General features: G+C 37.8%; 1 protein-coding gene across 1 annotated transcript in view; it reads left to right on the top strand.

Moving 5' to 3' along the window:
* The window catches only part of COL21A1 (collagen type XXI alpha 1 chain), a 103,387-nt gene that overhangs the window by 17,196 nt on the left and 68,066 nt on the right, over nucleotides 1-18,125 (top strand). The window contains exons 2-5 of the mRNA XM_031610899.2: nucleotides 9,089-9,208; nucleotides 11,162-11,713; nucleotides 16,570-16,738; nucleotides 16,870-17,086. Of these exons, the coding sequence (XP_031466759.1) occupies nucleotides 9,121-9,208; nucleotides 11,162-11,713; nucleotides 16,570-16,738; nucleotides 16,870-17,086 (1,026 nt within the window). The 5' untranslated portion in view covers nucleotides 9,089-9,120. The remainder of the gene's footprint in view (nucleotides 1-9,088; nucleotides 9,209-11,161; nucleotides 11,714-16,569; nucleotides 16,739-16,869; nucleotides 17,087-18,125) is intronic.

The raw sequence follows: 18,125 nt of genomic DNA on the forward strand, positions 1-18,125 counted from the left end.
ATGCTTCCAGAAATGAGGGAAAAGAGGGAAGGCAGTTAAAGAAATGGAAGGGCTAAGGTTTCAAATAAACTGTTAAAACCTTTAGCTGAAGTGGGGTTCTTTGTTGTCATTTTTACTCTTATGGCTTTTGACAGTACATCACATGTCACTGGGAATGGTATTAGCCATTATTTTTGGAAAGAGATGATGAAAAACTGTAAAAGGCTGGATCTGTTGTGCTTGTTGGAATCCAGTCCACTTTAACGGCTAAACAAAAGGAACAAATGAGAGAAGGAAACGGAGACAGAAAATACAACTCTTGATTCTGATACTCTGTATTGAAAGAGGCTGGCAGAGCTCATAGATGGTCATTTCTTCATATTGCAAACATTTTAAATCACCTGTTGTGTATTTTCTACTATTTTTTTGATTTAACTCAAAATGTTGCAGTCATGACATTGCAACTCATGTGTCTTAACTAAGCCAGCCCTACCTTCCCTTTTTAAAATGCAGAGAAGAAAAATAAATGTATGGGAAGAGGAGGAAGTGAAGAGCTATCAGCAGAAGCATTTATCTGGCATATAAGGACCTAGCTGAATTTGGTGGCGATGACAGTGTTTTTGATTTCTCTGCCAGTGTTCTTTTACGCAGACTTTGAGAATTGTAGCAATAATGGATATAAGCTCCTGTGTATCCCTTGTCAACTAGGTGTAAGCCTACCGTAGTCTTTACGTTACTTTAAAAGTTTACTTGGATTGGTTCAGTCTTCATGTTACCATTATGTCACTTTCTATCAACATCTACACTATTTGTAATTACCAGATTCTGCACTCTGTGCCCCACTGGCTGTTTTCTTTCCTTTATCAACACTTACTGTTGGCCCACTTAAGCTCTGCATTCCTGAGTGCAGACAGGATGGTCTCGTAGACTGTTGCTTCAGGATGAAATTGTCAGTTGGATTAAACTGTCCTCTGTTTGTTTTTTTTTAATACATATACATGTGCACACTTAAAATTAGACCTTTTGGATATCCAGTAGGAATAAGTTTGACTGAGTCTTATTATCAGAGCTTAGTTGAGTTTCAACTGTACAATTTGAGTGTCAGATTTTATCCCATTGATTGGCTGTTTTGTTTTCCTTGGATATGTTGAAGGAAGGAAAATGCTGTGGAATCTCAAGTTGCTTGATAAAGAGAGAAATAACAGTATGGGCTTTCACAGTCGGTATGAAATCATGGTTTCTAGGGAGACCTCAGATTCATTGCTTGCAGCCAGGATGCTGAGCTGCCAATGGTAGTTGCTTACATAAGTTGCCCATCCCTATATTGTTCTGCAGTCAATCATATATCAGTTCAGCAACTCAAAAGCTGTAGCAAGGCTTTTTTAATTTAACCAATAATAACTAATTGCTGTAACATGGCACTGCACCATTGAGGAGTGGGAGTAAGTCCAGCAAAGTGCAAAATGCCAAAAAAAAAAAAAAAAGGATTTAAAAATACATTTCTGTGATTTCAGATGTTGGAGCATGGATACAAACTTTCTCTGCTGTACATTGGAGGAGTCTGTGGGTTTGCTGTGCTTCACTGAATCTCATGAAAAATAAATAGCCCAATTCACTTAAGGATTTTTTTCTTTTTTTTTTTTCCTTTCTTGCTTGCATTAAAATATCTATCAATTGCATTTGTCTTTAATATATAACATCTCATGGAATAGGTTGGCTAACCTGTTACCTTCTAGTGTACAACATGATGAGAAGTACAGATATTTTTGTTTTGAAGAGCCTGCTATTATAAAATTTTCAAAATCTGCCTAAATATGATCCATTTCTTTAATCTTCTCCACTTCTTTATTTAATCTTCATAATACTTTATGCTACAGGATGCGTTAAAGCTATAAATATGGAGTGTAAACTTACCATGTTGTGTTAACTTGTATGAATTTACTTTGTACACTGCATACTGCCAATAGTGGAAATTGCAATTATTTTGCATAGTCTTTTCATTTAAACGACCTGCTCATTATTTGTTCTTTTTTTCTTACTTATCTCTGAAATGCCTTTTTGTATTGAAGATTTAAAAGATTTATCAGTAGTCCAAGTAACACTCTTTTGATGTTAAGTTATTCATTTTTAATGAGAAGCTGATGTTGTAGCTTTGTCATGGGGGAATGAAATATCAAACATAAACATGAAATACTTGTTAATGCCTTTATTGAGCTTTGGATGAGAAATCTAAAGTAACATTTGAGCAGCCTTGTCTCTGCCTATAGAAAGGGGCATAGCTGTCCCTGCCTGTGGAAAGGGAGTTGGAACTGCATGGTCTTAAAGATCCCTCCCAACCCAAATGTTCTGTGACCCTATGACAGGTCATGCTTGTACATGCAAGAGTGCAGGTGAGATGTGAGGTTAGTGTAGTGTGATGTGGATGAGCCATTTTGTATTTCAGGGATATCATTTCCTTGGGAGATAACTGAAATAAATTTCATGGTGTGGAGCTTGCATGTTTATTTGTGAGCCTTTTGCAGCCTCAGGAGTTCTACTTTACCTGCAGATACCTTATGGGTTTCTGTAGCAGGTGCATGTCCAATTCATTTACCTTTCTGAAACTGCTGCAGTTTCTCTAAACTCTTCAGTCTTTGTTCACTTTCTGCGGGTGCTTGGACATTCCCCTTTAGCTAACTGCATCACTTTTCCATTGTCACTGCACATCTCCTACTGCTTCTGCCATGGACTTGTACTCAGCTGAAGCAGGCTTTTGCCTGCATCTTTCCCTGCTTCTTCTTTCAAGAGTTTCTCCAAGAGTAGCTCCATCTCTGTGGTTTAATCTGTTTATCAGGTAGGCTTTCCTATGGTGGGGGAACAAAGCAGTCCTTTCCCACCCTTGTCACTATTTTAAAACTGTACTCTTAACTGAGTATTCCTATATAGCAGCTGTAATATGAGTAAGTATAGATGCGACTTAGCTGGAAAAGAACTGTACCACTACTTCTCATTCTTGTCGCACTGGTGCTAACTGTAATAACAAATAAAGAAAAGTCACAATGTATGCATCTTAAACACATTGTCATTTTTGATCCCTCTTAGTAAAAACTCCTCTGAACTATTTTGTAAGCATTTAATTTGTAAGTATTTAATGCTGCAGAACAGTCCTAGTATGAAAATAATTATACTGGTGATTGTACCAAAACAGTTCATTCCTACATAAAAATACAAATGGTATGGGAATATTAATACGCTCCTTACTGTAGGCAATTCTACGTATTTATGCACAGCATTGCATTTATGTACGCATATTTATATACAAACTGAGCCTAAACTGATGATATGTTTACAGCCTCACCCTTCCAAGGCAATTCTGTTATTCTTTTAAATGATTGAAGGTATAATAGCATCCTCAGTTGTGCTTACTGAGAAAAATAAGTGAAGAGTATTAATATGGAAATAATGGAAAACATTGCAGAATGGGAATGAAATCCAAGTGGAAAGAGAGATTCAGATATATTACTTGTTAAAAGGAACAGACTTGGAAGTAATTTCATTAACTTTTTGAATGTTTAGGGCTGGTAATATTAGGAATAAGAATAAAAAGTTAATATAAATTGCCCTACAATTTTATTTGTAAGACTCATTTATTTCAAAAACAGATTGAATATAAAAAAGGTGATACAAAATTATATTTCTTTTTCATATTATTTAATGCATATAAATTGGAATTTTCAGGGTTGCTTTTGTCTTGTTGCACTTTTCTATATTAATGCATAAGTTTTGGAAATACAAAAAATCTCCATTATGTCCTTTTAATCACTGTTACAATAATGTTTTAATATTTCTTTTTTTGTATGCCAAACTGAATGATCCCTAGCTGAATTGAGAGATGTTTATACAGTGATGTAATATGAGAGAAGTGTTAATTTATACTTGGAAGATGAGATAGTATACATAAGCCTTAGACTGATTATTTTCTTGGAATGCTGGAAAAGGTTAAAACCATGCCCTTATCAGCTTCTTTCATAGGCAGAAAGTAGCAATGGGAGGAAGCGAAGAAAGAAACAACCTCTGTAACACTTCAGTGCCACTCCTGAACGAGAACTCTTAACATTGTTAGGGAAGCCAGGCTTTTCAGAGAAATGAAGTCTCACTCCGTTCCCCAGTTTGAATAGTGATAAAACTGCACTGAAGAGCAAATAGTTTTGATTCTGTAAGATTCCAAATTGCTGTAAATGGAAAGTTTCTTCAGCAAATATTCCTGGGAAGAGTAAAATGATACACATCTGGGCACTAGAAAGCTGTGCGTGGAAAGAGTGCATCAGCAGGCTGCCTTCTGAGACACAAGAGGTGCTGCTTTTAGGTTCTTAAACGTGGGTGGAAGTGCTGCCTAACCTGCTTAGACACCTGTGTTTCCTACTGAAAACTTAAGTTGGGCATGAAATTCTTCTGCTGTGTATGCATACAGAGGTGTTGTGGTTTAACCCAGCAAGCGGCTAAACACCACACAGCCTTTTGCTCTTCCCTTTTCCCCATACCTCCAAGGGGATGGGAAGAGAACTGGGGGGGGGGAAGACAGTACTCATAGGCTGAGATAAAAACTCTCTTCTTTTTCTGTCTTGTTCTTATTGTTTATTGTTCTTTCTATTTACTAATTATGTGTGTGTGTGTATGCAAAACATATGATTCACAAGCACTTGTTCACCACATGCTGATTGATTCCCAGCCAATCCCCTACAGTTATGTAGGTGTTTTTTCTTTTTTAACACGTTGTCATACAGAATGGAATATCCCTTTGGCCAATTTAGGTCAGCTGTCCTGATTCTCACTCCTTCCAGCTTCTTGTACTCCTCAGCCCCATTGCTGGCAGGATGGTATGAAACACTGAAAAGCTGAAACAACCCTGGCTCTGTACAGCACTGCTCAGCAACAATTAAAACATCAGCATGTTATCAATGTTCTTTTGGTTCTGGGAGAAAGATATAGTGTTGTATACCAGATACTGTGAAGAAAATCAACTCTGTCCCAGCTGAAACTGGATGTTTCTTGTCTGAATGTTTCTCTGTGTACTTCTGTGTAGCAAAACTGTTTTGAGAGTTGTATGCCTTTGCCATCTCCAACACATGGACAAGCATGGATTCATTCAGAATCAAGTAATGGCTGTTTGTTTCATTAATGGCTGTACCAGATATCCATTTCCCTCCCCGCTGGAGGTGTGCAGTGTTTGCCCTGTTAGTGCAAATGCTGCTGCAAAGCATAATTGTAGTGCCCAGAAAGTGTACCAAGGAAGATGGTGCATTTAGACACTGACTGTCTAATTGGCTCAAGCTGCCTAAAATGCCACAGCATGTGACTATGTTGATATGTCACTAAGCTCCAAACTTAAATGCATTTTCTACCCATATATGACAAAAAACAAACAAAACAAACAAACAAACAAAAAAAACCAAACAAAAACCCTGACTTGTAGAGAGAGACGAGACGGTAATTTGTCTGTCTGTAGTTTACCATGCACTCATGAGGCTTGGGGTGGTGGAGCCAGGCTTTATTGCTGTGGTTTTGCCTTTCACTTAGTCTGAGATGAGCAGAAGTTTGCCTGGCTTTCAATGCAAATTCCAGGCACAGAGATACTGAATAGTATCTGGTGTATTCTACAATCCCTTTTTTCAGGGGCATGAAACAGTGGCCTTTATGTAAGGCATTTGGGATTGCTCTGTGCAAGAGAGTCTATTTTAGCCCAGAGGGCTGTTCTCACTAAGAACATCTCTTTTGCTATCAGAATGGTGGCAAGTAACCAGCACAAAACCAACACACAAAAAATCCCTCATAAAATAAACATATAGTGCAGACTAGAAGAATGACTAGGCCGAGTCGTAAAGATCCACCGAACTGAGTATCCTGTTGCAGTTAATGTCTGATAGACCCTTGTGGCCTGATAGGCCTCTGCAGCTTTAAGTTAAACAGTTTTGTAGAGCTGGGAGGTAGCCAAAGGTTTGTTTTTGCTACCCGGTGCATCACTAGAATTGCAGAGCCTCTGGGTGTGGTGCACTGTTCCATTTACAGTGGAAAAATGGAATAGCCATGAGGGAAACCTCAATAAATATGGTAACATGTGTGATAATTCTCTTCTATTGCTCTCCCAGTACCCAAGCCTTTACTTCAGCTGGATGCAATATCTGTGCATTAATTTAGTTACCCTGTATGAATTTCTCTTCCATGAGTTCCCACATGCTAAAACCGGGTGGTTAGAATTAAGAGGTAGGAAAAAATTATATATATATATATATATATGATTTCCTGGTTACATTTATTAAAATCTACTCATGAAGTTTGAATAGCCTTTTATGTTTTGTTTTTTCGTCTTCAATTTCACGTTGCTTGCTGTAATACCTTGAGGTATATAGGTATATGGCTGGCTACTGTTTGATTCCTAGCAGATGCAGAGAAAATAAGGGGCAAACAGGTCTCCCTGTCCTGCTGCCTGTTCAGGGCTGTAACAGATCTGCCGTCCCTCAGTGCTTCCCCACACAGCCTGAGCCAGCTTCTGAGCTCCTGCAGCAGAAAGTTGGAAGACCCTGACTTCTCAGCTCTCAAAGGCAGAGCAGAAAGCAGTGAGCTTCCATGGACTGCCCTAGAGAGTACTTTCTATGTTTCTTTTACAAGAAGAAAGATAGAAAGGTCACGATCAGCTGTGATTAATTTTTTTTTTTTTTTTCGCCACGTCAGTGAAGAGGTCCTAGGCTGGTATTAATGATGGCCTCTTTGTGGTAGCAGAAATGAGGCACTTTGGCAAGTGTTTTCTGTAAACAATTTCAAGTGTGCGTCTGTTGCCTGGGCTGTAATTACTGTGTTGAGAAGACACAAAAGTTTGGGCTCTAGAACTATTGGCTTGGCATCTCTTTTGACTATTAAAAATTCAGTGCTATATTATTATTTTCTTTAGAATTTATTGAACACTGGTAATTCCTGGAATCTTCTTCAGGTAGTTGCTTAAGTCCTAGGTTTATCCTTTTAATTTTGGTTTCCATTAGTAAGTCTGTTTTGGACTACTAAGTACTTAATTTGGCTTCATACTTTAGGTTCAGTATCTCATATTTTTCGGATTTTGTTGTAAATGAAATAAAGAAGGACTGTTGCAAAGAGATGGAAAAAAATCTTCCACTGAGGGAATACAATTTAATTCTGCAAATCAGACAAGCCTGTTTTGGCAATTACTCTGCTAGTTCTTTTTAAGAAATACCTCAAATGCAAGCATAGTTTTCACCAAGAGAAATCTTGCTCAGATGTAATAGTTCAATGACTTTAATGTCTTTCAAGGTTAAAGACTTACCCTGATGGCTGCTGTGGAAATTTCTTCACTGTGAGAAGTGAGATATATATTATGCATGCCCTACAGTTCCCTCATGTGCTTCCAACGCTGATGCCTGATATCTTGTGAAGGCAGAATTATTACTTTCAGCAGTGGAGCAAGAAGTTTGGATATGCCTTAGTTTAGGAGGCCATTATCACATGGTGAGCAAAAGTTCCTGCTCTTTGGAAGATGGGGTGGAGGCCAGGAAAGCTTGTTAGCATTTTTCTTTCTTGCTCTAAATTTTTTTTCTGCTGGGACTTTTGTTTTGCAGCGTTTTAGGACAACTTGACGAGAGCTGACCAGGGGACATATGAGGGCTATGCCATTAATATTTCTGTCATTTAAAATATGTCCACGAGTGAAATGGATGTAAATGAATAAAAGTGAAAATCATAGAATGGCATGGATTAGAAGGATCTTTAATGATCATCTAGTTTCAACCCTCCTGCCATAAGCAGAATCACCACCCACTGCGTCAGGCTGCCCAGAACCTCTTCACACTTGGCCTTGAATGCCTTCAGGGCTGGGGCTTCCACAGCTTATCTGGTCACCTGTGACAAAAGGCCACAATGAAGTCCCCCCAAGTCTGGTGTATATGTTTCTTGACCTTCTTCATGGAAGGCATTTTAATTCTAGGAAATGGTGTAAAAAAGGAGAAAGAATGTCAGTGATAAAGCTAACATGTAATAGGTAAATCCAAATATGACGTTGTTTGGCAAGTTACTGAGTTGTGCAAGGCATTGCTGTTCTCAATGCAAACCTAATAACTTAATGGAGAGTGTGTATCTGTTAGAATACACAAAGATATATTTAAATTATTCTAAAATTTTGTCTTCTCTTGTATTTGTGGTACCTGATGGATACAATCTATGGTTTATATGAAACAAATAATGCCTCACATAACTTAATAGAACTCAGGGAATCCCAGAATGACTGAGGTTAGCAGGGACTGCAGGGTCCATCTGTCCCAGGGACATCCAGAGCACATGACCCACAACCACCTCTAGGTGGCTTTTGGAGATGTCCAAGAAGACTCCACAGCCTCTGGGAATGTATAAAAATGTATATTTTCACATTATCTTTTTTTTTTTTTTTCCACAGTAGGTTAGAAGAGTGGCTTAATTAAAATAAATTTATTGCATTATATTTATGATGGCGTTGCGAGACCAAAATTCCATGTTTGCCATTGGAGACATAATTCAGAGATTGTGATTACAAAGGAGATATTATGAACGGAATAAAAAAATCTGAAATTTAAGATGCATGTAATTCATATAACTTTGGGCGTTATGGGACACAGTCACTGAGCGTTGATGGTTCCTGTTGTCCTGACTCCTGGTGATGGGTCCAGCTCCAAGGTGGATGAGACAAAGGTGTGCCTGACTCCCTGAAGCAGGCAGATGCTTGGATTGAGACTGGAGTAAATTCTGTACAGCAGTATCTGATGCATAAACAAATGCTGTGCTTTGGAATAGGAGCTGTCAAGATTTTGAATAATGGCATCAGAAGAAGGATAGCAGGTTAGCAATTGTAGCAGTTGTTGATAATAAAACCTCCTCGTGTATGTATGTAGCCCATATATGGGCCTTGGCGAAAACTGAGCTTTGACAGAGCTCAATTCTGGGTTTGTGTGCCTGACTGACACTTTTTTGAGTCTGAGGTCCACTGCAGATCAGCTTTATGTCAGAGCCTGCAGATTCTATTGAAATTGTTCCTCATGCACAGGTTTTGTACTGTAATGACACTGTATCTTCTCTTTATTTCTTCCCCTTCTAGTTTAACCTCAAGACTTTGAAAATACAATACACATGGCACAGCTTGTAAGACTTTTTCAGACACTGTTAATTCTGCTGCTTCGTGACTACATCTCAGCTGAAGATGGGGAAACAAGAGCAAGTAAGTCTTAATTTTTATATTTCGGCTTAGGGCAATTTCATAGCATGCTGTATGCTATCTATTTTCAGTCTCACGAAGATACTTCTTTCTATGGTAATTTTCCTGTTGTAAATTCTATGATAGAATAACTTATTCCTCTTATAGGAAGGGATTACCTGTATAAGTTTCTTGATAACGTCCAAGGTAGCAGATAGTACAGTAAAAGCCCAGTCTTAGTTTAGAATAGTGTCCTAAGTATTTCTGTTCTCCTTTCTTCAGAAGTCACATGTTTAAATAGCATAATTTTTAGATCTTAATTTTATGTGAGAAACCAATAAGAAAAATAGAAGTTCTGATAGAGGAAGCTAAGATGCCTCTAGCTCTGGGGTTCACCTTTTAGTATATCCTTCAGAATGATCATCTCAAAGCTGGCCATAAAAAAAAATAAATAAGTAAAAATAAATAAAAAAATAATATTCTATATCTGTTTTATTTGGAAAAATTAACAAAAGTACCTTTCTGAAATGGCCAAATAAAAAGAGTGAAACTCTTCTATTTAGAACTTTCCTCTGGCCTCAAGGATTCTTCCAGGACAAGTACTTTCCTTCTAGTTTTTCTTTCAGTCAAGCATTTTCAGTTATTTTACAGGAAACTCCATCAAATTCCTTCTGTTCTTAAAAAAAGAAAACATATAGAAAAATAAGTGGACCCAGAGGGCTGGATCAAGTGCCACTCAAAGTGCAACCTAGATTATTCTGTGTATTTTTGTCCCTTGACCTGGCTATTTATCTTGTCTTCTTAAGAATCACAATGTACTTGCCTCTTGCCAGCATCTTTTCTCTTTGCCACTATCTGTGCTGCAAAGGCATTTCTCCAGCAGACTGCTTGCTATGGCTGCTTGCTTCCAAAGAAAATGAAATCTGGCAGGGAGCTTCCATAGGCAGACATCAGGACAAGGCAGAGCTCCCCTACCTAATACAAAATTGGAGCCTTTCATGAAGCAGAAGGCATGGGAATACACAGCAACCTGTGTGGCCCCAGGTGCCATGGGATCAAACGAACCTCTCTTGATTTTAGCTGTTTGCTTGGCACCTTGCGTATCAATTATCTCTGCTCCTATTGGAACGAATGGAAGGTGTCTCTCCCCTCCAGAGGGTTATTGCTTCCATCTGAGGATATGCATATACAATAGATAGGAGTGGCCTATTGAAATACGTGTGTTAGTCCATGGCCTGCAGTTGCTAATTTGGTGAGGGCTCCATTTTTGAGTGGCTATATCTAAAAGTGGTGAATCCGCTCCTTTGTCATTATGCAGTTAGAATGACCTTTCTAAATAGAGTGCATCATATTTGCTAAATGATTAGATAAACTTACTATGGAGGTTGAGCTGATTAACTGAACATTCTTCTTTTAATAAAATCAGAATATGCTATTAACAGCATTCAGTTGAGGCTTGGGGCTTTATGACAACAAGTTCTAGAGGTGCCAAGTAGTAGTTTCAAAAGTCCATTAAAATGTATTTGTAGAAGGAGTGGATATTACTGCTGAATTCCGGAGAATTTGGACTATTCCTCTCCAGTGTGTTTTGCTTTGCTAACAAAAATTAATTTTTCTGTTTGTCATCTCTACAGACAATAAGATATGGGGAAAAAAAATCCTCTCTGCTGATTGCATGAATTGCAATTGGCAGCTTGAGGAACTGAATTCCAGAATATTTCATAGTCATTTCTGGTGATAATGTACAAAACAGAAAGTGGTGTAGTTTTCAGATACCAAGCTGAATCTGTGTAGCTTACAGAAACAATCTTCCTTTCTCTGACAAACTCAGCTGTTGTTTTTTTTTTTTTTTTTAACAATATTTATTTTGACATAGATTCAAATACAAACAGTAATTGATATGAAAGAATGATTTGCTGTGGAAAGGGGAAGTGGTTGAGTTCACTAAAATGTTTGTTTCATTTTTGTTCTTTTCAGGTTGCAGAACTGCTCCGGCTGATTTAGTCTTTATCTTAGATGGCTCTTACAGTGTTGGCCCAGAAAACTTTGAAATAATCAAAAGATGGCTTGTCAATATTACAAGAAATTTTGACATAGGGCCAAAATTTATCCAAGTTGGAGTAGTTCAGTACAGTGATTACCCTGTACTTGAAATCCCTCTAGGAACTCATGAATCCACTGAAAATCTTATCAAGGAAATGGAATCCATACATTACTTGGGAGGAAATACGAGAACAGGAAGAGCTATTCAGTTTGCCTATGACCATCTTTTTGCCAAATCTTCAAGATTTTTAACAAAAATAGCAGTTGTTCTCACTGATGGAAAATCCCAAGATGAAGTCAAAGATGTAGCAGCAGAAGCAAGGAAAAATAAAATCACTTTGTTTGCAATTGGTGTAGGCTCAGAAATTGAGGAGGATGAACTTAAAGCTATTGCCAACAAGCCTTCATCAACGTATGTATTTTATGTTGAAGATTATATTGCAATATCAAGAATTAAAGAAGTTATAAAGCAGAAGCTCTGTGAAGGTAAGTGATCATAAAATGTTTAAGAGGGCATGCAGATTGGAGTTCTGTACCCATGCTGGTTTCTTCCACAAGCAGAATTCACGATGAATGTAGTCTAAGGCTCTTGATAACCTTTCCTATGATCTTTTTGATCACAGAAATCCTGTTATCTCTCTGCTAGACAAAGAGGGAAAGATGCAGTCTGTTAACACAGTGAGTTTAAATTCAGTAGAATTTTGCCCTAAGTTCCAATTTTTTTGCATTGATAACATTTAGAAACATTGAATTACTTGAGCGCTTCTCAGGGTACTGAGGATATAGGGCTTCACCCCTTTTCCTAGGTGCAGCTGACACTTATCCACATTTCAGAGTTTCTTCTTGGCAGTTGAAAGGGTAGCCTATTATTCCAAACAAGAGTTCTACAAGTGTGTGTTGAAAAAAACAGAGGAGAGACTGCTGGCAAAAGTGCCTGGAATTGTAACAAGCTGATCTTTGTAAAAAGGATTTTGTCGAGGAATTAGCCAAGACCAACACTGTAAAATGACTTTTTAGTTTTAGAATGCTGCAGCAGTGCTGTTGCATAGAGTTTTTTGATAACTTTGTAAAACAATGTATTTCCTGTGTATGAAAAAGCAAGCATATTTATTCTAAAATGTGTCACTCAGAAGGACAGCTAGTATGCATCAGTGCTGTATAGTATGTTTTATTACCAAGAATTGATGGAAGTTGTATTTCAGTCGTACTGTATTTCTGCACTTTTAAAGAGCAAAGAATAGTTTTCATTTGTTCTCACTTTGAGTATTGACTTCATTGAAAAAGAGAAGGCGTTATTATTTATGTTGAGATGAATAGTGTTTATTTCTTGATAAAAATATGAAAATCATAATAATTCCATCTGGCTGATGTAGTGAAGTCAAGTCAGTCCAAAAGTTAAGTCAACTAAGTGCAGCTGAATTCTTTAATAAAGCTTCATGCAGGGGTGGTTTTCCCAAAATAAGCACAATATTTTCTTTAAATAAACGCTATATTTTGTCAAGATAAATGTTCTGCTTTCAGGGTTATGTCTCGTGACATGGTTTAGCAGTGGATTTCTAGTGTTAGGTGGACGCTTGGATGTGATGATCTTAAAGGTCTTCTCTAACCTAGATAATTTTATGATGCTGAGTTAGCTCGTGTCCTTAAAATTCAAATACAGTATTTGACTCAACTCTTGCAGCACTAAATTGTGACTGCTGACTAGATGTTCAAAATAGTGTTTCCTTTTACTGATTTATTTCTAATGACCCTTTTCCTCCACGTCCTTAACATGCTCCCCTTTTGCACTGGCATTCAGAGATGCCTCTTAGGAAGAGTGGGCAGAGCCAATTGGCAGCTTTGTTTCTACCTGCAGTGCTTTTAGCAGGTGAACTCAAAGACTAGCAAGTCGGGGAAATTTTGTACATGAATAGTGGATTGTTTTATTCATATTGTTAAGATTGATTTTGGTTCTGAGAGAGGAAGTTCCATAAGGGCAAAGCAGCAATGACTTGGCTATTGTCAACCACATGGAACTTTCTCAAAGTTTTGCAATTTTGACTTGATCATCTGTTTTAATGTCAAAATAAATGCTAGCCTTTACTCTTTAGTGTTTGTAAGTTTGTTATTTAATGAACCTAAGAGCATAGGGACAGTATTTCCTTTTTAGGAAAAGAAAGCTGAGGTTTGGTGGGCTGTGGGGCAAGTAGTGCTGATAAGAAGTGCCTTGCATGGAGGGCTGCCATGTGTCTGTTGGGAACTCTAGTGTTTGTTTCAGAGTATGCCAGGATGAAAGGAGCTGCTGATCCTGTCTTCCAGAAAGGACAGGGATGTCTGGGAGGCAAATATGGCTAAAAGCATCCCCAAATATTTAAGATTTCTTATTCTGGATGTTGAGTGTTTTTAATACTCTCCAGTAAAAATGCAGAAAAGATTGTGTGTCAAAATGCATGTAAAAATAATAGTCAGTGCAGAACTCAGTAGCAGATAACAGATTTTAACATCTGAAAGTTTTTTCATGCCTCAGGAATGAAAAATAAAGTATCAGAAATCCGTATAAAATCATTAGAAGGGAACAAGATATAACTGTAGGCTGGTGAGTTGCTGTGAGTGGGACTGTGAATTGGAAATACAATCCTGTCTCCAGTGAAAGACAGCTCTTAATTTTGCCTCTGACTTCTGCATCCTTTGTAATGGTCCAGTTAGTTGTCAGAGCAGCCCTGCCAGAAGATGGTCAGAAGACCCAATGATCAGCCTTACTATGAATGTTTTTATGTAGTTCTGCAACATGCCATTGAAAATAAACAGTAGTTTCTTAATGTATAATTTGACACATGCTTAATTTATATTTGTTTGATTCAGAATAATGACCCTCTCACATAAAATAATCTAATTTCTGCATTGTTTGGTTTTACAACATATTTCTAATACTGTGACTGAGAAGAGATGTATGCATTCATTATCTTATCAGTGCACATGGTTGTCTGTAATCTGTATTAATGACAATATGACCATTATTCAGCTTTGAAATAAACCTTGTAGCAATATCATGCAGTCGTTCTCTATCTGCTTTTCCTATATAGAGTAAATAAACCTGAAAAATAAAGTCTTGTTATTTTTACTTATTAATGGAGCACGTGGACTTAAATCCTACGTCTGTTTTTTGAGACAAACACGAAGGAAAATAGTGCTGTATCTTCCTTTTTCTTCCTTTTTCATTGTTGCATTCAGAAGGTAAACATTTTAGTTTCCCTTATTTAAGCAGGGAATTAATGCAGTTCTTTCTTATATAACCAGGCAGATAACTTGTAATATATTTTTGTTTTGGGACTCTGGTGATGTTTGGCTATAGAGAGAAAAAGAAATCCAAGGGGAATGCATGTAATTTCTTGCTGCTACTCCAGGTAGTTTTGGCATGTCCTGTTAGGGCTGATTATCCTTTCCCATCGTAGATACTCTGTGCAGACATTCTAGCTCAAGATTTTCTTGAAATTTTAGTATCCCACTTTCCCTATGAGAATGGAGATAGCTTCTGATTGCCTTTGCATTGGCTAAAAAGAAGCTGTGAGCTGTTGCTTGTATTATATAGAAATTTCAGTCTAAACATTTGAGCTGATAATTCCTTGGCACTGAAACCTGAGTTTTCCAGCCCTCTCCACCACTTCTTTGGAACTTATTCCTAACATCCTTTTTTTTTGTTTTATTTTTGTTTTTTTCTGTGAAGAGGTGTGTTTCAAAAGAAACAACGGAAAGTGAACAATTAAAACATAGTCTAGCATCATTTTAATGTAATAGAGGATTTTTGTTCTTTCAATTCATTTAATACCATAATTTAGTATTGACTTTAAAATTAAATTTCGCTTTTTGGTTTTGCATGCTTTTAAACAGCTTAATTCTGCTGCCTAGTGTTGGTTTTATGTAAAAAAAAAAAAAAAAAAAAAAAAAGATTGAACAGAGATAGCATAAAGTCTGCTTTAGCTTCCACAGAAAAAATAACACACAGTGTTTGTCCAGCATCAAGTAGATACCAGTGTAATAAAATAGGTTTGAGCCACTTTTGAGAGAGAGAGAAAACGGGGAAAAAAATACTTGTAAATGATTCTACCTTTTTCAATTTTCAGTCTAATTTTGCAATTAGGAAAGAGGCTGAATTAATCTAAATTGTTGATGCAGTAGATTAACATCGTTTTTGACACCAAACTGAGTGGTGCAGTTGATAGACCAGAAGGAAAGGATGCCATCCAAAGGGACATGGACAAGTCTGACAAGTGGACCCACGTGAACCTAATGAGTTCACCAGGGCCAAATGCGAGGTGCTGCACTAGGGTCAGGGAAATCCCAGGTACGTGTACAAAGTAGAAGAACTATTTGAGAGTAGCACGGTGGAGAAGCATTTGGGGGGTTCTGGTGGACAAGAAGCTCAACATGGGTCAAAAGTGTGTGTTTGCAGTCCAGAAGGCCAACTGCATCCTGAGCTGCATCAAAAGAGCGGTGGCCAGCAGAGAGAGAAAGATGATTGTCCTGCTCTGTTCTGCCCCGTGAGATCTCATCTGGAGTACTCCATCAAGGCCTGGGACTCCCAGCACAAGAAAGATGCACAGTTATTGGAGTGGGTCCAGAGGAGGCAAGGAAGATGATCAGAGGACAAGAGCACTTCTCCTGTGAGGATAGGCCTGGGGAGCTGGACTTGTTCAGCATGGGGAAGAGAAGGCTCTAGGGGGACCTCGTTGTGTCCTTTCTGTACTTCAAGGGAGCTCACAAACAGGACAGGGATGGACTTCTTACTTGGCCTGCTAGCGATAGGACGAGGGGACTATTTCAATCTAAAAGAGGAGAACTTTGTTTATTCAGAGGGTGGTGTGAGACAGTGACATGGAGAGGTTCAGAGAAGCTGTGGATGCCTGGGAGATGTTCAAGGCAAGACAAGACAGGACTTTGGGCAACCTGGTCTAGTGGGAGGTGTTCCTGCCCACAGCAGGGGGTTGGAACTGGATGATCTTTAAGGTTCCTTCCAATCCAAACCATTCTGTGATTCTCTGATAAGATCTACTGTAGCATTTTGAGACCATGAATTTTAAAATATAAGTCCAATGTTTTTATGAGTCAAATATTCTAATACCATTTTAAGTACAATTAGTTGCAAATCAAAATAGCAGTATGTAGTTGCAGTAAAATGTGATGTCTGTATTCTCGCTTCATGTCTCAGAGGATTCTGTATATCAGTTCTCTTGTTCTTCAGCAACAGTTATAAGTTCATTTTTTATTTCTTGAAGGGCAGCAACAAAAAATTAGGTAGATGAGAGGTTACTTTTTGAATGTTTTAAGTTGTATTTTTAACTGTATATGCATTTCTTACTTTGCAGAATCTGTTTGTCCTACAAGAATTCCAGTGGCAGCTCGAGATGAAAAAGGGTTTGACATTCTCGTAGGACTAGGTGTGAAGAAAAAGGTTAAAAAGAGAATTCAAATACCAACTACTAATGCTAAAGCTTATGAAGTAACCTCCCGTGTTGACCTGTCAGAGTTGACAAGGTATTTACATTGATAAGTAAGGTGCTAAATGTGATAAGATTTTAATGTTTGTTTAAATTGAGAGAGACTTGTTTTAAGATTTATGTAACTGTTCAAATATTGGCCTTTTTCTTTTCCACTGCCTTATTTAGGAATGTGTTTCCAGAAGGTTTGCCTCCATCCTATGTGTTTGTTTCCACTCAAAGATTTAAAGTAAAAAAAACGTGGGATTTGTGGAGAGTTCTAAGCCTGGATAAGAGACCACAGATAGCAGTCACAATTAATGGAGAAGAGAAAACATTGTCATTCACTACAACAAGTTTAATAAATGGCACACAGGTTATTACTTTTGCTGCACCTCGTGTAAAGGTAAGAAGTAGATCAGCACTGTGCTGGAATACTCACTTAAATGCACATTTTTCTTTTGCCTTTTATGATTTTTTAGAAATGCATGATTCTTATTATTGACTGCTTAGGCATTTAAAAACGGACGGTGGGTACTTCACCCATGTTTCCTCAGCATCCACAGTGTCTGCTTTGCAGGTGGTTTTTACTCAGCAGTTTCCAGCAGGTAATTGTGAAGATCACAGAGAATTATTTGCACACAGCTCTCGCCTTAACATATGCTGGAAAGTGTTTTCTGCCTTTTTTGTAGAGTCTAAAAGGTGAGAATAAGAGTAGTCCATTTTTAGTGAAAAGTTTTTTGTTGAGCATCTAAATTCCTTGCAAACACATAATGAAATGAGTTTCTTTCTTCTCTAGAAGAGCACAAAATAAGTTGAGCCTGGATTTGTTTAGCTCTCTGTTGAATAAAAATTCCTTTCAGCTGCTTGTTTTTCTCACTGAAGGGATTCCCCTCTTTGCGCAAACCATTTTTATTGTTTCTTAGTTTATTCTGTAGGTTTTCTCTCAGTCTTTTTTTCATTATTCCAGTGAAGTATTCAAGTCTGTAAGAAAGAACTAAGTTGCGGAAGGAGATTAAGTATCTTCACTCTCGTGTTCATACCAGTATAGGAATACACAGCCTAGAGATTCCTGTTCCTGGCTCAGGGAGTATATTTTAATTCAAGCAAGAGGGACACTGGCAAAAAAAAAAGAGTGGGAAAGATTCACTGTTGGAGCACTGGGTTGCCAAATGGGTTCTGATTTTCTGGGAAGTGGTGGCCTACATTTGAATTCTTACTCCAAGTGAGGCTAAAGAAGTTTGAAATATAAACCCTTGGAGAAAGAAGGTCTAATGTCTAAGCGAAGGTCTTAGCTACAAGGCTTTTGTTGGGAGGTATTTTATTCTGTTACTAAAAGAAGAATTTTGCTTTTTCTTTCTAAATTTTCTCTGCTGTCATTTACCTGAGATTGCTGGAAATCCAATGCATTATATATAAGTGTTTGTTGACTGCAGGGTGTTCCT

This window comes from Phasianus colchicus, chromosome 2 (assembly GCF_987193195.1).
Source record: "Phasianus colchicus chromosome 2, bPhaCol1.hap1.1, whole genome shotgun sequence".
NCBI classification, from domain to species: Eukaryota; Metazoa; Chordata; class Aves; order Galliformes; family Phasianidae; genus Phasianus; species Phasianus colchicus.